Source organism: Ammodytes marinus (assembly GCF_949987685.1).
Source record: "Ammodytes marinus genome assembly, chromosome: 19".
NCBI classification, from domain to species: domain Eukaryota; kingdom Metazoa; phylum Chordata; class Actinopteri; order Uranoscopiformes; family Ammodytidae; genus Ammodytes; species Ammodytes marinus.
This window is the reverse complement of record NC_137223.1, coordinates 3,183,336-3,204,165: the sequence shown is the minus strand read 5'-3', so window position 1 is coordinate 3,204,165 and position 20,830 is coordinate 3,183,336. Positions and strand designations below refer to the sequence as shown.

The following is a 20,830-nucleotide window of genomic DNA, read 5'->3' as shown; positions in this document are numbered from 1 at the left end:
GGCATCTGTGCTTCGTATCAGAGTGCCTCCTTAAAGGGAATATCAGCTGGACCCTGGTCTATGGTGTCTCCACTGCTCAGGCCAAAGGGAGGTGAGCAGCAGGTGTGTTGGCGTTTTACAGTGTCTGATTGGACACAGAGGGCAAAGATCTCTCTGAGGCAGAGTCTCTCAAACCTGGTGAGAGCAACCTGAGCTCAAGGGCTTCACAGATACTGATGTGAAGCTGCTGACATCAGGCTGCTCTCTGATCTAAAACCTCTTCCATGTCTTTTAAACTAACACCATAACCAAACTAACAGGACCACGAGGAAGGCGCACCCTGTTGCACACAGTAAAACACATTTATTCAAACACTGTACATCTGGTGACATCTTCCCCTTGTGCTACTTCATCACCCTAAAGCTTCATGTATGAGGGAAATGTTGAACTAGTTCTCTGGCAGCCATTGTTGTTACTCTGAGGATGGCATATTGCTAATGATAATAGACCTATGTTGCTCAAGTTCAACATGCATTTGCACCAATAGCTGACAATAACCCAATGATATAGGCCTAATATAAATAATCCCCTATAATGTTGCACTGGTCAGTCACTCTAGTGAGTAGCCTAGTAAAATGATGATGAATGTAGGCTAGTAGACTATAGGCTATATGTGGCCTAATGGAGTGTTTTTACTGTAAAAAGTTGAAGAAATAAATTAGTTTTAGCAAGCTAGTCATTTAACTCCTTTGCTAAGATATGTGACTAAATACATAACAGCCCCCCTCCGCGTATGGTTATGACCTTATGACACATTGCTCTCCTAACGCTAGAGGTCGCCATTTCCTCTCAATGTTAACCTGGCCACTACTTCCTGTAGCGATAGACTGTTTTTTAAAGCGTCAGCTGGATCACAGAGGACAAAAACACAAAGAGGTCTCACTCTGCACTGAGTTCAGGATACCAAGAACGTCAGCGGCTTGGTAACGTAACGTTAAACCCCCTTTCTTCCCCATTCTGTTGCTTTGTGACACAGAAGTCACGTCGTCCTTTTGTAGAGATTTTCGCCCAGGGATAGAGCCAGTGGTCAATGCTGAAGAAGGATAAATGAGACACCCAGGTCAGGCTACTCTGCCAATGATAGGCGGGCCTGTACAAAAATAAATAAGCGGTTTATGTATCATTTCAATGCCGATTGGTGTTCAGGATATTATCCCATGTTCTCCGCATCATTGTTTAGATGGGATGCTTTCGTACCGAGTGAGCCTTAGCGGCAATAGAGGATCTTTGAAAACGTCCAGCAGCGGCCATACATTATCCATTGGCATATGGAGGTACCCCGCTGTCACCCTGTGACCCATCCCGCTATTTGAAACATGTCTAATTACGTTTAAACGGTTTCAGCCAAGTGGAATCTACAAACAAGAGGGGAAACGACAACAACAAGCCACTCAAATCGCTAGCAGTGTGCTGTCGTGTCGTAGTCAGCCGTTAACCATAGTGTGACTGACAGCGCATCATCCACCTGACAGGAATGTCTTCATCTGTCGCACGAGACTCCGGCGGTAAGAAGAAGCACGTTCGTTTCGCCAGTATGGAGGACGACGACGAAGGCAACGACGAGCAGGAGGAAGACACGCTGTTTGAACAGAGGAAGGACCGCGGCAGAGGGCTGAAGAGCGTCCTCAAAGCGGCCCAGAGGACGGCCAAACCGGGCTGCGACGGCCGTGTGGAGGTGGTCGGAGCGGGAAGGAGCCATGGGTGCGCACGTTGGATGGTCACCCTCACGGTCTGTGCGTCGTTCCTTGGCTTGGTAGGTTCAGGGGGCACGAGGGAATGTTAGCTAAACCCATAGACTGTATAAGAAACCTGTGTGGCTATGTTCCCCAGGCTTCCTCATGTGACGTGTTCATAACAACACCTGCTGTGTGTAGGGATAGACTGTGGTGTACCAGACCTGCAAACTCATAGGAGGTGAAAAAGGTGACAAACACCCGTCCCGTCTAGGGGGGGTCGGGTGTTTTTCGCTGTCCAAACGATTGGCTATTGTTAAATATCATTCACACAACCAGAGTTCTCCACTATTGCCTCCAATGTCCAGCTGGGTGAAAATAATAGCCAGCTGAGATCCTGACCCTCCTAGGGGGGTCCGGGGGTGTGCCCCCCCGGGAGATTTTTTTAAAACTTTTTAAAGTGAAATGCATGAATCTGGTGCACTTTGAGAGGGAAATTAAGAGGCTAAATCTGAGGAATTTTGTGTGAACAAATAATTTGGAGACACTGGGTCGGATGAATTAGAAGCTTCTTGGATTTTCCATTAAAATGTTCATTTAAAATAAAATATTATGCAGGGTCCTCTGGGTTGGGCTTGGTGCTCTTTTTCTTTTATGGGACATATTTCTCTGTAATATATTGAATACATTTAAATGCAGTGAGAGGAATGAAGCAGAAGAACTCTGTTGTCCAGCTATCTTTTTTTCCACAGACGAGGCTGAAATAGGTTATACAGTGCATGGGCACTGTAAATAATTTCTCTGTAAAATAACAGTAAAATGCTGGCAGCAGAGACGCCAGCAAGTTACTGTTATTTTACAGCACCCTTACTGTTAAATTGATTTACAGTATTTTACTGTAATCGAAAAAACAGTATATTTCTGTATTTTTTTAAATTTACAGTAAGATACTGGCAGCAGAGACGCCAGCAAGTTACTGTTAATTCTACAGTATTCTTACTGTTGAATATTTTACAGTTTTTCAAAGTAAAAGTGAAATGCAGTATTTCTCAGTTTGAAAATAAATTAACATTCTGATTAGATGGTTGCAAGTAGATAACTGATAAATGTTTGCTTTAGACAGATGTAATGTAATACAATAACTCAATGTAGCAAATTAAAATATCAAACTTCTAACATTACACATGTTTTGTTCTGTGGCCTAAAGACATATGCATATCATACATTAATATTGAAGTGATGCAAAATAAGCAGTAAACAACTTAAAATATTGTGAATCAAACAGACTTTTATTAAGGGCAGTATTAACAAATACAGCTATACAATTTTGATTTATTTAATACAATGCATTCTCTGTTAAACATATATATGATCATTTGGGAAACTCATGGAAGCCTTGTGGTTTACCTCTTAAAATAATCCTTTGAGGTATAGGCTTGTCTTTTACCTCTTAAAGAGTCTTGTGAGATAGGAGCATTCTTAGCTCCAGAAAGAGTCTGGCTGTTTGTAGACTGCTGGTATCTGAGAGGAGTCTTCTGGGTCGGGTAGAGATGACCATCACCTTGCTGTCATTGCTCCTTCATCTTGATTTGATCCAGTGTTGAGACTGTAAAACAGCAACAAAAAAATTGTCAAAATATATCTAGAATTGGGAATGTACAGAAACAACTGCTGAAAAAGCTGATGAAGTCTGTTGTGACTAAATGTTGCTTCATCACTCAATCAAAAGTGTAGTAGTGAGAGAGAGAGAGAGATGAGAGAGAATGCACTGACCTGATACATGTGTATTGACTGTAGCTGACTTCTTCTGGACCCCCACACCATGTCTTCTTGGAGGGAACTGTTCCCCGGATGGCCTTTGTGCCTCTCTCCAGATTAAGGCTATACCATTGAAGCATCTGAAATCAGAATAGTCAAAGATTAGACACTGACTGTAAAAAATGTACTATTTTATGGGTTCAAAATTGACAATGTATTACACTTGAAACAGTTGATATATTAGGCTTCAATTCAAATGTATAGGTGGCATGATATGATAATCAGCTCCACTGCCTCAGCTCTTAACAAGGAGCTAAAGGCTATCCACTAGCTAAAAACAACCAGTAGGCTACTACTCTAAAGACTAAGACTCTAAGACTCACTAATGCTCAACACTGTTAGGTTTGAACATACATGGACTCTAACATGCGCTTAAGTATAAATGTTTGAGCTAGTTAACTCATCTTCACTGGTAAACAATATTCTAAAATCACATACTCACTTGATAGACAGGCTGCTGAGCATTAGTTTAATTTCAAACATTATCTAAAGCCACATTTTAAGAGTAAATAATTGATCAGAAACATATTACCTTAACATTTGTAGACGCTCCACTCGATCAATGCAGAGTAGACCTAATGCTGGACTTTTTGTTGATGCGTAGCACATGTCCTTCGAAGTTTGTCCTATCTGGAATGGCTCATTTCAAACTAATGTTCCTGAAAAAGGCCGTTGCCCGCCCACTTTCCAAAAAATACTGTAGTATACTGTAATTTAAAACATTATCATACTGTTAAGGGCTTCTGAGCTGTCTTTTCAAATGTACCTTCCCACAATGCATTGCTAAGTACAGTAAAGAACCGTAATACATGAATACAGTAAATTACTGTTAAAATTTGGCCGTAAATTAACAGCAATTGCTTACAGGGCATCTGAGCCCCATTTCCAAATGTTTTTAAATAAACTCAATACACACTGGACGTGAACGTGACGTGATCAGTTAAACTTGGATTACCTCCCAGATGAACTGATTAAATTATTGGGCTATTAAGGCTATCTAGATCAAAACATTGTATTAATTTTTTTGTATGATATAATAATATGATGTTAATATCAAACACACAAAATAAAAATAAAAATAAATTGGGGGGGAGGGGGGGTGGCTGTCGGTCGGCTCTGATTGTGAGCGCACTGCAGACACTTCATTTCTGCAATGTGCGCTCATTAAACTGTCAGCTTCACTTAAGAGTCCTGTGTGGGTCAACAGTGCAGTGCAAACTATGCAGCATAAAGTTATAACATTCGTCTACGACCGTGATGTTAAATCACCTTCACACAAAGTGTCCGCCCCAGCAAAGCAGCGAGTCGATCGCTGTGACGGTGAAAATCACCGGGACCCGGGAGACCCAGGACCTTTCCCAAATGACTCCCTATGCACTCCCACTCCGTGAGCGAGTGTGACTCGCTGTGGAGTCACCCTCGCGACTGTGGAGTGCCACTCGATCATTAAGGGGAGGGTATAACAACGGCGCGGCTTTGGCAAGCCCTCGCCTCTGTCAGACGGAAACAGGAAGAAACCTGGAGACACTAGTTAACTGTTAAGTCTTTATTTCTCACCCTAAAATAAAATTCCACCACTTTTATATTTGACCTGAAACGATCTTTACATTCATAAGCTACGCATGTGAGAGTAAATGTAGTAGGCCTATTGAATAAAAACAAACTCACTCCCATGATTTTTTGGCTGCATAATTTATTTTTTGTTAAACATTTTGTAGGCCTAACTGCATATTCTTAATTTTACCAGCTCAGTCTGTAGTGGAGAAAACGGGTGGGTGATCTGCTGTTTAATTATCCTTTTAGTTTACATGCACAGCAGCATACAAAACCAGGGAAAAGAACAATAGTCTGCTAAAGCATGTATTCCACTTGTCATGATACGTTAATCTGCCATTTCGACCCGCGAATCGCGGCAGTTAATTAGCGTGCATAAATTATAATGCACTGCAAGGGTGGTCATAAATAAGAAAAGTCATGCGCTCCAGCTGACTGACGTCACCGCCGATATTACTACCCCTCATTGGCTTTAACAGTAACACAAATCTTACTAACAATTTAAGGAAATAATAATCACTGTCCCTTATTAACTTGTGGGCATTTTCTTCATCTGCTTCGTTTTATCTTTTAAAACAACATGTTAATTCCAAAATTGTAGGCTACCCTCTGGTTCCGTCATTTAGGGCTATGCTTAAAAATAAACAATCAAATGTCTGTTTGAGGTAAGAGAACGTTTCATTTATAATTCGGGAAACAAACTCCATGGAACTCTCATTTGTAAGTTGGCTCCTCCATTCCGGACTTAATTGATTGGCGGACACCTGTGTCAAACGTAGGGCTGAGCCAACGTCGATGCAGACTCGATGATCGAGGGCTTTATAACCCACTCACACTCGAGGCTCTGTGGTTTGGGACGACACTCAATATGGCGGGCCCTCCTCGCGAACGCGCAAACGGAGGGATAGTGGATAGGGATAGGGTGTAGGGGGTGGATCTAGATTGGGCCCCAGTGAGCGAGTGAGACGGGAACGGCTTCCGCGATCTTTTTCTATGTCTCGAGTCTAACATAGAGCCATGTCGGCAAACTGACAGCGCGACTAAATAAAGGGACTGTAGCCTACAGTGAGCTGCGTCCCTCCGTTAGTTTCTGTTTCAGTAGGCTGTTACATTAACCTCTGAAGCATTGACAGTGTTTAATCAAAGCCTCTATTTTTTTATTATCAAAAGGGCTTTGATTGAGACTTTTAGCCAATTCTAAAGTCTGAACACACAGCGAACGCTGATTGGACAATACTCATGACGTCTACCAAAGATGTTTTATTGCCAAGATAACGATATTCCCTTGTCTCACACTACGTTATCTCGCCCACACAGTCCAGTCTGGGAAGCGCTGGCTGACTTCTCTGGCAGCTGCCGCTACCCCCCCCCCCCCCCCCCCCTCCCAAAAACAAAAACTCTTCGGATCTATACGATTCACGTGGGTCATATATTTTGATTCTAAACGGCGATTTTCGCCGAAGAGCGACGAGTTTGCAGGTATGGGTGTACACCTGTGTAGGCCTACCGTACAGGTGTAGTGTACAGCACAGTCTGTGAGAAACCAGCCAAAAGTAGACCCCTCTCCCCCCCCAAAAAAATTTCCCAATAATATTCCGTAATATTCCACTGCCAAACCAAATAGCCTACACTGCTTTTAAAGCATGAATGAACATCATTTCTATCATTGTCAAATGTAAACTAATAATATCTATTAAGTAGGCTACTACTAATACCGTGAAAATACATTTAAATGTCCGCCGACATTCACTTTTGTGTGCGCTTTGGGGCATGTTACCTAGTTAACCAACGTTTGGTAGCTCTTCAAGGTATAGAGTCAAATTTGCACTCTTCCTGTTTAGAGCCACACATTTAAGTTAGCCATGGTGACCCATGTGGATTGTCTGTATCCACTCTTGTATTGGTTGTTCCAACGGTACAATGAAAACACTGACATACACATGGACATGCTGCTCACTGGAACCTTTAGAAATGATCGGGGCTTACTACCATCACAGGCCAGACATGCTGTGCAGCCAGTCACACATCCAGTATCCTGCACAGACAGGATTTCCATAGTGGTAGAACTGGCTCTTCCACTAATTTATCTGCATTAGATTACTGAAATCCATATACACCTCCTGACTGCTCTCTTCTTCCTCCTCCACACACAGTCACACACACGCACACGCACACACCCCCACACACACACACACACACACACACACACACACACACACACACACACACACACACGCACACACACACACACACACACAGGCTTTGTTATTAAAGCAACACACCTGCTCCAATTATATTCACTTAGCAAACATGGAAATAAAGGAGCAGGACGTGTGGAAAAAAACACACACCATCATGGAAATTGCAAACTGCCATTGTACTCTCTATTGGCTCTGAATAGAGACTATGAGCAGTGTAAAAAACCATCTATAGTACAAGTGAGAGGGCATAGTTAGTCAGAGGTACATAACAACATTTAACTTGTAAACGCAGCGACACACACACACACACACACACACACACACACACACACACACACACACAATTTGACTGTGCGTTACCTGAGTGTGTTGATGGAGTGTGATGCTGTGTGTCTGGTTGTAGGGGATGAGTATCTCTGTTCTTGGGCCTACGTTTGAGGACCTGGCCGTCAACGTGAACAAAGACATCAGCAACCTGTCGTACATCTTCGTGGGTCGCTCTGCGGGCTACATCGGAGGCTCCCTCTTAGGAGGCGTGCTGTTTGACTGCATGAGCCCACATCTGCTGCTAGGTAACCCGCCGTCCACACCGAGCACCAGCTGTAAAGTCTGTGTGTGTGAGTGTGAAGATGTGTGTGTGTGTGTGTGTGTGTGTTTGTGAGAATATGTGCGTGTGTGTGTGAATGAATGAATGAATGAATGAATGAATTTTTATTATTGTGTCATGTCCAAACAAGGACCCATCCCCTTCAGGATTATAAGACACCAACAACTAAATCAAATTCACATGATAACATTCACTTCCTGTAAATAAATGGAGATCACAATTCGCAGTAGGACAACAAGGAAACAAGGAAACAGACGCAAACAAAAGAAAAGAAAAGCAAACATAAAGATCTCATTGATAAGTATGTTTTGTTCTCTTGGCCCAGGCCTTCTCCAGATAGCCAGCAAGGGCAAATACCTTAAAGTCAAAGAGCCACTTTAGCCTGTCTGCATCATTCATCCACATGAAATCAACATCACCACACTGATCGAACAATCTCTGACGCAACCCATGGTACAGAGGGCAATAAAACAGAAAATGAAACTCATTCTCCACATCAAGGGTACAATGTGTGTGTGAAGATGTCTGTGTGCCTGCTCTAGAGCTCTCTAGGTGGGTGTCTGTCTGTGTGAAGATGTGTGGAGGGCATTGTAAACACCTTTCCTCTGTGTCTGACCTGTCCCCTCCAGGCTTGTCTATGCTGGTGACAGCCTTTGGAATGTGGGCCATCCCTTTCTGTAAGCAGGCCCTGCTGCTCACCGGCCTCATGTCCAGCATAGGGATGTCTATGGGTGTTCTGGATACAGGTAAGATGAGCCTTAACAACATGAGCAAACAGTACAAGGTTTGATTACCTGTGGGGAAAACAAACAGTAGCTCATTCTCTATTCTGATGACGATGTAGGTAGCAAAACTATTAATAAATAACTCATTCCCCAGACTTCTCAAACATACACACACATGCCATACTTCCTCACAGGGGATTTGACTGGTTTTGGCTGATCAAGTCTGAACTTTTCCCGTTAGCTTTGTTGCACCTGTTAGCGGCGGGACTCCTTGCTCCTTTTTTAATCGGCCTTTTTGCATGTTTCTTGCAGGAACACTGTAGTTGTAACTGATCAGTTTGTCCTCGGTATGACAAGTCAAAATATCTGCTGTGAAAAGGTCTATTGTAGTGAATGGAGTGTGTTGAGTTCAATAAAGGCAGCTGTAATGAGTGCAGTTCATTGGTGCCCTCTGTGTTGGTGTGCAAAGCCTTAAATGAGCGCTCTCATATTACTGACATGTGTCCACAAAGGACAGATAATGAGTGTGTGTGTAGCAGTAGGAGGTGATAGGATGGCTTATTGTGATCAGTAAGGGAGGAGACAGTCAGTGTGTTTACATGCAGACTCATAATCGGGTAAATAAACGAATAAGACTTCAACAGGACTTGTAAAATGCAATCGGCACATTAACGGACAAGCTAAGTCGGATAAGAACACCTAGATAACTCGTTCATAGTCGGCATTCTACCTGCATGTATACAGGATCGCTATCTCATATCGGAGTTTGCGTTCTGCGCTTGCTCGAGAATCCCTGCAGAGGATTTCAAGGAAGTGGAAGGAGACGACGTAATAAATAGTAGTGTTGTTGCCGGAAAGGAACCGTACGTGGCTCTATAACCACTTGGGCTACAGTGCCACCTAGCATAGCGGAGTCAGCTATGCTCCGGCCATTTATCGAATATTTGAAAGGCCATGTATACTCAAGACAAGTGACGCGGTCCGTTCGAGTGGCAAGTTCGGTATATGTCTTAATCCAATCTAGTTGTGTCATGGAAACGCACTGACTGACCTTTACCTATTCAGTCCCTCAAATTAACAGTAGATATAGTATTAGGCTCTTTGACTATTTGACTTCATAAGCAGGAAAATCACATGAAAGTATGTGCCATTAAAGGCCTACTTCACCGGTGGGAATATGAACGTGTATTGAACTCTGAGAGCCTATGTAGTATAAATGTGCAAACATTTTAGAAATTGGTTCATCCTAGCCTGAGAAAAGGCAGAAAGAGTGTTTAATGGTCTCACTGTCTAACACTACATTTTCCCATGCGTGACATCACATATGGGAAAATTTAGGGTCAGGATTAACAGGACAGCTTGGCCAAGGGAAGACTGAGGGAAGAAAAACCTCATTCATTATATTATAATAGCGATTTTCAAATGATAGAACGCCGGTTCAGTATGGGTGAAGTATTCCTTTAATGATGTCTGTGTTCCATGTAGGAGATCCCTTCTAGTATGACTTACTACAGGACTTCACCACCATTCATTAATTAGGTTTTAATTACAGCTGTGCTTTTGCTGCTGTGCCATGACAGAATGTGTGCTCACCTATTGCTTTCTGTAGCAACCTATGCCCCATGTTTTGCACACTGTCCAACCTTTCAGAGAGGGGAAACTGGACAGCATTGCTCTGAAGTGATGAAGGTCAAGATGTTTGATTGTACTCTGAACCCTCTCTCTGGTCAGGTGGTAACGTGCTGATCCTGAACACATGGGGCGATGAGGCGGGCCCTCACATGCAGGCGCTGCACTTCAGCTTCGCGGCCGGAGCCTTAATGTCTCCCATCATGGCCAAGCTGCTGTTTGGGACGGACACGGGGATCTCACCCACCAACGCCACACCCCCCCTCACCGCGGAGCAGCTCCCCACAGCCCCCCTGCTCTACCTGCCCCGGGCCGGCCTCAGGTCCATGTGGGCCTACGTGGTGATCGGCTGCTTCATCCTGCTGGTCTCCTTCCTCTTCCTCCTGCTGCACTGTTGGCGTGGGGGGGCCGGTGAGCCAGCGCGCCCAGCCTCAGTGAAGCCTCGCCGGGCCACACACCACCGGGCTCTGGTGGTCCTGCTCTTCTTCTTCTTCTTTGCCTACGTGGGGGCCGAGGTGGCGTACGGCTCCTTCATCTTCACCTTCGCCAAGGACTACGCCCACATGGAGCAGGCCCAGGCGGCCGGCCTCAACTCTCTGTTCTGGGCCACGTTTGCAGCCTGCAGAGGGCTGGCCATCCTGTTTGCAGCGTGCATGTCCCCGGGCTGCATGATCCTGCTGAGCCTGGTGGGCTCCACCCTGTCCTCCCTGCTGCTGTGTATGTTCAGCAGAGAGGCTGTGGCTGTGTGGCTGTGCACTGGGCTCTACGGAGCCTCCATGGCCACCACCTTCCCCAGTGGCATCTCGTGGCTGGAGCAGTACACCACGGTGACGGGCCACACCGCAGCAGCCTTCGTGGTGGGGGCGGCGCTGGGGGAGATGGTGCTGCCCGCTCTGCTGGGCTTCCTGCTGGGGAAGGTCCAGGACCAGCCCCTGCTCATGTACCTGGCTCTCATCACAGCCACGTTCACATCCATCCTCTTCCCCGTCATGTACAAGCTGGCCTCAGCCCCTGGAGGACAGAGCAGGAAACCCCGCGGCAGGGGCCGGCCCGACGCAGACGACAGCGAGTACCGCCAGGCCCTGCTGGACTCAGGAGCCACTGAGGAGGAAGAGGAGGAGGAAGAGCAGCAGGTGGACCAGGACACTGAGGCTGATGAGTGGAACGATGCAGACTTTGAGGTCATTGAAATGGACGACACAGCCAGTGTGATCAGTTCACCCAGGACAGCCCCATCTCCTCCGGACAGTACTGCCCTAACAGAGGCTGCTTTCTCTGACACACTCCCCCTGGTAGGAGACTCCCCCAGACGCAAACTGCTGCTCTCTCTGGACAGAGAGAAGAGAGACTGAGGGAGCTTTCACACCTCATAGTCCTCTTCTAGTTTACTTCCTTGGAACCAGATGTGAGACAATTCATTGTTTGGTTTTTCACCTGGCCTGGTTCTCTTCCACACCTGTCGTTCCCTGTGCTCTCAATCTGTTGATTAAGAATCAAAATGCAGCGACATAAGCCACGTGAGAATATTCTCTTCACTCATTGGTCAGATGTGTCTGGGGCGGAGCAATAACGTAGTTCCCTGAACTGCTCTACAATTGGTCAGAATTTCCATGCAGTAAAACTACAGAAAGAAACTACAGGAAGTAGATCTTATTCCTCATCCCATAATGCTTAGCGTAGCTGGCTACAGGAGCTTGTTACACAGTGCTTCCAGCAGGTGGGTCAAACTCAGTCACTCAGCTCACGTTCTCACCACAAACAGACCGCACCAGAGTTGGGTTGAAAGCGTACTAAGATGTACTGCATGGCTCTGCTCATTGGTTGGCCAGAACTGGAACATTCAGATATTTATGATTTATGAAAAGTCCTGATGATTTCCTCTGATGTGAATTCAACACTGAACTACTGACCAAAACCCATATGAAGCACCCATACAGTATGTCATGTTAAAGTGTGGGGGTTTTAAACCACAGACTCAGCCCTGATAGTAAAACAGTCTAAATAATATAATACATTGTTGATTTTCTATAAGGATGTCAAAGGGTCAGGGAAGGCTAGAGGGGCCGGTAGGATTCAGTGCCTTGCTCCAGGATGCATGGATGAGCTTGAACCTCCTCATCACTCCCCCCTGCTGCAGAAACTCCTTCTATTGTCCTTTCATTTTGCACTATTGCAGTGATGTAATCAGCAGCAGGGAATGTGTGTATGTTGTAAGGTTTGAATGGAGTTATTTTGGTGTTGCACTTGGTAAAGAGTTGTGATTGTGTTGTCATGTTGTGTGATGTCACTGTGAATCATTGAGCCAAGGCATTTTAATACATTGACTTTTTATTATATCAATCTCAAACCTCCACCCACAGCAATGTCCATTAAAAACAAACAAAACACCTCCTTCATCATTATTTTTTTTTTTTTGTACATTTATACAAATACACAGGTACCTGTGTATTGCTGGATGGCGGATTTGAAGATCAGATCTGTACGTGATATGAAATGCACACAATGAAATAATAAACTCTTTTATGACATAAATTATCAAAATACAGTATTGCAACAGTCCCAGAATCTTTAAGAAAAAAAGCCATATTGGTTTTCCAGTTCCTACACTCTATAGAGTCTGAAGTGTCAAAACCTGCCAATATGGACATCAATACAATCACTTGAAAAATGGCATCCTTAAACAGAATGCATAGATTTGAATGCGTTCAATGGCTGGAGCTTTAGTTTTTTTTTGTTGTGTTGCTAATGCACAGTGAGATCACAGATGGCGCTATACAGGAACTATTTACACAAAGGACTGCAGTTGATATAAAAAATGAAGAAAAGTCAATTAGTGGTTTGAAATGTAGTTCATCTTGAGTTTAGTAAGGGAGCTCCTTATACACCCATTGACTTCAAACTGCTACAGCGCAAACAGGATAGGACGGCTCATCCCTGGATTGGCCTGCATTCAGCCCAGTGTGTCCCTGTGCTTCACTCAGCCTATAGCAGCTAACAGAGACCAACACTAGCCCCACAGGAGGACAACACACAGAGAAATACTGGAGAACAAATAACAGTTACAAGACAGGATGGAAGCCCAACAGGGTCACATCCAAGCACCATTTAAACCATTACACACGTGATGGGACAATGAAACACAGGGGGGAGGGGAGCGAGTAGCACCAAAATGAGCAGGGAGCCAATCAGAACTGCTCCAGCAGCTGGCGGAGGTAGGGCGCCCTGGACAGCTGTCTGTTGACCTGGGACAGCTTGTAGAGGACGGGACAGTCCAGAGACACACAGGGGACCTGCCGCTCTGCACAGCCACTGCAGTTCCTACAGATCTGGAGAGAGAGACACACACACACACACCTTGTTGAACACACAGGTAACACTGACATGTTCTTCAGCTTCCTTGTAGACAAGCTGAAAGAGTGCGTTTACATGGCACAAGTGCGTTTACATGGCACAACTAGATTGGATTATCACATATATCGAACAAGACACTCGAACGGACCGTGTCACTTGTCTGAGTATACATGGCCTTTCAGAAATCGGATAAATGTCCGATGCATGGCTGTCTCCACTATGCTAGGTGGCGCTGTAGCCCTTTCAACCATGCTTTCAACAAGTGGTTTTAGAGCCACGTCCGGTTCCCTTCCGTCAATAACCCGTGGTGTAGCCTATCACGCGCAGGCACACAAGCACAGAACGAGAAGTCCGATATGCGATATCCGATCCCTGTATACATGCAGAGAGAAAGCCGACAATGAACGAATTATCTCGGTGTTCTTATCCGACTTCTCTTGTCCGTTATTGTGCCGATTTGTGTCCGAAGTAGATCGGATAAAGGTGTTTACATGCAGTTTAAAAGTCCTGTTGAGGTCTTATTCGTTTAGTTATCCGATTATGAGTCTGCATGTAAACGCACTGAGTGTGTGCCAGATCTGAAAACTTTGATTATCCAGAACCAAAGCTTCGAGGAAACATTTAATATAATTTATTGACTTTCATTGGAATCCTATCAGAATGATTGGGTCCTATTGTGAGATCGTCTTCACAAACAATGTTATTAAATATTTATTTACTGTATGTGTGGACACCTGTCAGATGATGTGATATTCATCTGTGGACCATGATTTATTGCACTGAACATAAAATTGATTTTTTAATGGTTCTATACATTTGACATGTACAAATATATTCTTAGATAATCTAATTTTCAAGCACACAGCCCTGACAGGCTTACAGCTCATTTTCATACGTGGCCTCTTTAACAGAGAACTAATGTTCCTACCTGTAATTGTATAGAAGACGTCTGTAATAGCCCGTGTGTGTGAAAATGACCAGTGAGCTTACCTGTGTGCCACTGAAAACTGACTCTAACCTGTTAACCTGGCTTTGTAGTTCAAGCCTCAGCTCACATACACTGACTGTTAAGTGAAGGAGACATTGTGTTTACAGAAGGTCAACTTTTGAAATGGGTAATATTTGCATATTCATAGATTTTAACATGAAGAAGAAAAAAAAGTACATTTAAAAAAAGGTTTCAGAGATCATTACTTTGGAATTTCACTTTTTATGTGACATGATTCTTTCGAAGCGAGACTTTCTGTATGTTAGATCTATGTGCTGATCCAGAAAGCGGAGGTCTGTATGGTGGTTTGTTAAGAGCCGCCTCCTCACCTTGAGCAGCTGTTCCTGCTGGCTCTCCCACTGCCTCATGTCCTGGTGCAGAGTGACGGCCACCCTCTGGGGCTCCGAGCGGCAGGGCGCACACACACCCAGCTGGGTTAGCTGGTCACACACGGGGCAGTGCAGCGTGGTGAAGAACTGGGAGATGGTTCCCTTCCTTCCCACCTCCTCTCCACCAGGCCCAGAGGAGCAGGAAGCCTTCTGGATCTGTGTGGAGAAACACCAGGGAATGACACATGAGAAACACTGGGAATGGATTCAAACACTTTGATCAAACTACTCCTTTTCTTGGGATCATCTAATAGAATATGACCACAGGCTAATGACTGGAGAGCTGGATTTAACTGTTGCATCATTCACACAATGGAACTGCTCATCATTTAGACCAGGGGTTCCCAACCTTTTTCGTTTCCTAGGACCGGCATATTCATAAAAGAGTAATCCAGGGAGCAGTCGCCCAATTTTGATGCCTGAATTTAATGCATTTTTACATCTATTTAAATTTTTAATCAAAGGCTGTTACTGTTTTACAAAGTGGTTGATTCACAATGCTTTAGTTAGATATTATGCAGCTGGGCAACAACGGCTCATTGTATTTATACCTCGAGACCTAGAATCAACATTTTAACCTACTAACGTTTAATAAAAAAAATAGACTGGGGAAGATTCCCTGTGCTGCTATCATACGGTCTTTGGCCGCTGTGTGTTTTCTTTCATGTTACTCAGTAGTTGATGTGATGAATCAATCAGGCCACATGTCAATATGAACTGACCATTGTGTTTTGCTTTTATCGTCTCTCTCCCGTGTCATGCCCACATAGAATATGAATTTCAAACTGATTATGCAAAAGGAGAATATTATTTTTTCTTCACTTTTTGAAAAGATTTCCCTGAGCGCCATCCCAGTGCGTGCGGGTTAGAAAATATGAGACTCTGCTGCGGTGTGTCGCTCACTGCCTGTAATGTTGGGTTGGACATGGCCCTTTCTTTTACCAGAACAGTCTGCAATGAAACGGGCCGTGGGAGTTTGCCCCGGCCCGCTCATCTCTGTACTGAGGATGTATTACCTCCTACTTCACACCCCCCATCCTCACACTGAACCAATGAGCCTCTTCTCAAAAGGAACACATGTTGATCTATTTATTGTTTATGGTTTGGATGAAATAGGTTTGAAAAATAAACACACCCTGCGTTCCAAATCACTGACTTTTTTCTTTTTACTACACTACATACTTAAGTACAGAAGAGTTTTAGGGCCACAGGAGAGAGAAAAAAATCAGATAAGGAAGATTTTATTTTTTCATTATGTCGAGAAATGTCAAGAATAAAGACGAATAATCCAAAATGCTATCGGAGTTAGTGGGGCATTTATGTATTTTCAGCATACTACAATTGACGTGCATGTATTGGGACATCCTAAATCTTTTTCTGGCATACTAAATAGTAGGGAAGTATGGGGATAGGAACGCAGGGTCCAGGGACAATGTCTGCTTTAGATGAACTGTGCTGTGGCCACCAGCAGGGGGCATGTGTGTTCCGTCAGAGCACAACCTGCCTCCAGTGTTGACACAAAGACTTTGACGAGTCTCATTGGAGCCTCAGCAGAGCACAAGAGATTTTCTCTCCATCCTTTGTTCTCTGTGCACTAAACGCCCTGAATGAACAGACTGCTTTCATTTTGACAGGAAAGGGAAGCAACAGACGGGAGCTCTAGCGGATCACCTGTCAGTCAAATGGATGTTGAATTCATGAGGAATTGATTTTTCCAGCCCTCAGCGTGTCTGGTTCTCTTCCCTCTTATACTGTGTGTGAGTGATGGGTGAGCCTACCCTGGGCAGCTCCTGGTACCAGCCGAACACATCCACTCCTATCAGCTGGAACATGCGGGCCAGTGGGGGCAGGATCTGCTTGGTGATGTAGTAGGCAGCGTTGAGGCGCAGGCTGGGGTCCTGCAGCAGCTCCATGGGCCGACGCACCAGCTGGATGAGAGGCAAGCCGGGCACGCCATACACCACCACGTAGGGCACACGCTCCCCCACACGGGGCTCCAACCGACGGTCATACGCCATCATGCGCCTGGCAGGAACACACACACACACACACACACACACACACACACACACACACACACACACACACACACACACACACACACACACACACACACACACACACACACACACACACACACACACACACACACACACACAGGCTTAACAAACACCGTCTGAACATGACTCATTCATGTTAAAAGCATTCTAAACATGAAGAATGAGAGCCACCTGATAAACACATGAAGTGAACTGTGCTCATGAAGCAGGCGCAATATTTCCCTCTGAATTCTGATCTTTTTTTTTTGTGGCCATTAAGAGCTGGGTTGCCTAGCGACAGACTCAGGTAGTGTATATGCCGGGCTAGAGCAGCCAGACAATGAACACTGAGGAAGGACTCATTACACTGACTACTGGAAGTGGCTCTGACAGCCAGCTCTGTCTCACACACCACACACACACAGTCTACAAGCAAACACATGCATCCAAGTGACGGTTCTCTATATGTGTTTTTTTTTTTTGCAAACGCCCACTGACATTGTTCTGACACACACACACACACACACACACACACACACACAGACAGACAGACAGACAGACAGACAGACAGACAGACAGACAGACAGACAGACAGACAGACAGACAGACAGACAGACAGACAGACAGACAGACAGACAGACAGACAGACAGACAGACACACACCTGGTGAGCTCCAGAGCAGGCACACAGGCTCCGGGCCTGTAGGAGCTGCTCCCTCTGTACTCCTTGGCGAAGGTGAGGTCCTGCATGCTGGCCCTGCCGTCCAGCACCTTCACACACTGCCTCTGGACGTACTGCTTGACCTGGCTGATGTCCCGGCTCTCAAACAGCAGCTTGATGGAGCGCTGCAGGATCTACAGAGAACACACAGTGAAGACATGACACAGCAGCACACACTACACAGGACAACCTTAAAGTAAATGCTTCCAGGTGTGCTCCGGTGGTGTAGAGAGAGGGTAGAGCGCGTCCCATATTGGCTCCGGCCTTCGTTGTAGTGGTCGCGGGTTCGAGTCCGACCCGTGGACCTTTACTGCAGGTCATGCCCCCTCTCTCTCTCTCTCTCTGTCTCCCCATTTCAACTCTGTACTATCTAATAAAGCTTGAAAATGCCAAAAAATAATCTTTAATAAAATAAATAAATAAGTGCTCCCAATAGAGCAGGATAAGAATAGCACAGCAGAGTGAGTGGCTATAAGCCCGTGATATTTTGATGTGACTATGAAATGGCTGTTATGTGACCCACTCAGCCTTAATGGCACAACTGACACCTATATGTCAGTGTCTAGACAGAGAGGCCGTCCTGTCGATCCTGATTGACAGGTGTGAACAGAGAGGGCGGGACAGAGCTGAGCCTGGCTGTGATTGGTGCAGACAGAGCTCAGTGGAGGCAGGGGGGAGGGGCTAAGGCTGTTACCTTGGAAACAGCGGGGCAGTTGTCACGGCGAACCGTCTCGATCCCTTTGGCGTCGAACACGGGCTCCTTCTGCTCCAGGCTCTCATACATGTAGCCCACGTAGCGCTTCTTTGTCTGCAGCACGCAGGGCAGGTACACCTGAGAGCACACACACACACACACACACACACACACACACACACACACACACACACACACACACACACACACACACACACACACACACACACACACACACACACACACACACACACACACACACAGATCAATGACTACTTCTAATGTGTCTACATGTGCAGCAGGAGAAAGACATTTTGGCACAAACACATATCAAGTCCATATCAAAGTGTGCACAGACATTAAAGAGAGTCTGCTGTCTCTGAGTGTACTGTGTGTGTGTGTGTGTGTGTGTGTGTGTGTGTGTGTGTGTGTTTTAAATGAGACTATCCCCCCCTTACCTTCTCAAACTTGAGCTTGACTGGCTTGGGGTTGGTTGCAGTGACGGCCTCAGCGATCTCGTTGCCGATCTTGAAGGCCTGCTCTTTGGTGGCTCCCTTCAGCAACACAAACATGCTGCGAGACACACAGACAGATCCAGAGAGCAGCCTCTCAGTTACCAGTCTGTTAGCACACAGCTGTGATACAACAGGATACACTAAAGCACTCATCTGACAGTAGCTTGAATAGACCATCAACACAATGTCCCCGGTCCCATGTCCACTACAGGGCCTATGTTCCAAGTCATTGTATTTGAAGCTTGAATTGAATTTTAATTTTTTTTGGGGGGGGAGAATTTTCTCAACAAGGTTTCACAATTTGTGCTTGGTTGGCAAAAATAAAAACAATGATGTGTGCTGAATTGAAGTAAACAAGCTGGGAAGTGTTTGTACAACAAGCTTTTAGTAGAAACAAACTCATGAGGGCACAGGAGAAGTCTCTGACTATCATTAACAAAGTGCAAAGAGACACATAGCTGATTCCTGCAGTTTCAAACTTCTTAGAATTGAAGCACGACAGTCATTGCCTGTGAAACACAGTGGTTGAAGCTGTGTTGATGCTGAGTACCAATCAGTGCCTCAGGTTGTTAATACAATGAACAGTGTGATTGTTGAGAGCTGGGCTGAGGTGCTCTGTGACAGAGAGACAGTAGTGTTAACACAGACAGACAGCTGGAGCTTCAGGCTGACATGAGGGGCATTAAGTGATAACTGCTGACCTGTCTGTGTCTCCGTACACAACCCGCGCCCCCCACTTCTTGGTGTCGTTGACCATCTTGATGGCTCTCTCCAGAGTCTCTCTGGCCTTGTGCACGATGCTGTCTCCCACCTGGAGAGCACAGGGGAGGGACACCTTACTGCAGGACTCAAGACATTGCTCACACAGTGCTGCAGAGTGCTGCTTCTTTTAGGGAAACAACAGTCCAGATCATTAGCAAAAACACTAGACATGGAACTTAGGAAAGATTTCCCTGGACAATATGTGGTGTTATATCCATTTGACTTCTCTAAAAGAAAGGTGATATTAGGAATGTGAAACCTAACCAACACAGCTGCTGTTCCAGTCTTTACAGCCTTCATTTGATCCAAGAATGGTAGACAGGGTTCTTGCACCATTTTTAAAGTCAAATTTAAGACATTTGAAGACCTTTTTTAAGACCACCATAGATATAAATTAAGACCCAAAATATGTCGGAAAAATAATTATTTGAAAGAAAAGATAATTCATTGAGTCACTAATAAGACATTACTATCAACCTTGATAACATCCTAGTGCATCCTCAAAATAACCTATCCTAATTTTGAGTGAAACTTCACACCTTAAACAGCGTACTTGCATATTAAGAAACATGGGAACCTTTTATGTGGCTCCCTCTGACCATGACCTAGCTTGCTGAACTTGGTTTGACTCCACTGAAAAGGAAACGCTATGTGAACGTTTATTATAAGTTTGTGAGTGTGCGCTGTGCTTCCTGGCGGTCCCAGTGCTAGCCTGTGTGTTAGCATTAGCATTAGCTTACCTCCACATTGGGCATGCGTCCGGAGTAGTTAGCCGCAGTGTAGCCGAAGGTGACGTTAGCGATGAGCTTGAGTCCCAGCTGCCTGGCGTCCAGCAGCCTCATCAGGGCTTTGTCCTGCTTGTAGCTCTTCATGGACTGTTTGACCATGATCCTGGTGTTCAGGATCTCCTCCAGCATGCTGGGCAGCACGCCTTTACGCACCGACGACTGCACACACACACACACAACACACACACACACACACAACAATAGGGTCAACACACACACAACAATAGGGTCAACACACACACACACACAAACACACACAACAATAGGGTCAACACACACACACACACACACACACACACACACACACACACACACACACACACACACACACACACACA

General features: G+C 45.2%; 2 protein-coding genes across 3 annotated transcripts in view; one reads left to right on the top strand and one right to left on the bottom strand.

The window, feature by feature from the left end:
- The first annotated feature begins 1,414 nt into the window (after positions 1 to 1,414).
- mfsd4b (major facilitator superfamily domain containing 4B) lies at positions 1,415 to 12,000 on the top strand. Its single transcript, XM_080047901.1, has 4 exons — positions 1,415 to 1,792; positions 7,689 to 7,857; positions 8,522 to 8,638; positions 10,349 to 12,000. Exons 1-4 carry the CDS (start codon positions 1,514 to 1,516, stop codon positions 11,596 to 11,598), a joined length of 1,815 nt encoding a protein of 604 aa, XP_079904027.1. The 5' UTR covers positions 1,415 to 1,513; the 3' UTR covers positions 11,599 to 12,000.
- Positions 11,998 to 20,830, bottom strand: part of rev3l (REV3 like, DNA directed polymerase zeta catalytic subunit) — a 73,755-nt gene continuing 64,922 nt past the window's right edge. For both annotated transcript variants that reach the window (XM_080047899.1, XM_080047900.1), the window contains exons 25-32: positions 20,445 to 20,651; positions 19,644 to 19,753; positions 18,886 to 19,000; positions 18,428 to 18,565; positions 17,677 to 17,867; positions 16,753 to 16,999; positions 14,915 to 15,130; positions 11,998 to 13,572 (exon numbers count right to left, since the gene is read on the bottom strand). In XM_080047899.1, coding sequence (XP_079904025.1) covers positions 13,432 to 13,572; positions 14,915 to 15,130; positions 16,753 to 16,999; positions 17,677 to 17,867; positions 18,428 to 18,565; positions 18,886 to 19,000; positions 19,644 to 19,753; positions 20,445 to 20,651 — 1,365 coding nt within the window. In that variant the 3' untranslated portion in view covers positions 11,998 to 13,431. The remainder of the gene's footprint in view (positions 13,573 to 14,914; positions 15,131 to 16,752; positions 17,000 to 17,676; positions 17,868 to 18,427; positions 18,566 to 18,885; positions 19,001 to 19,643; positions 19,754 to 20,444; positions 20,652 to 20,830) is intronic.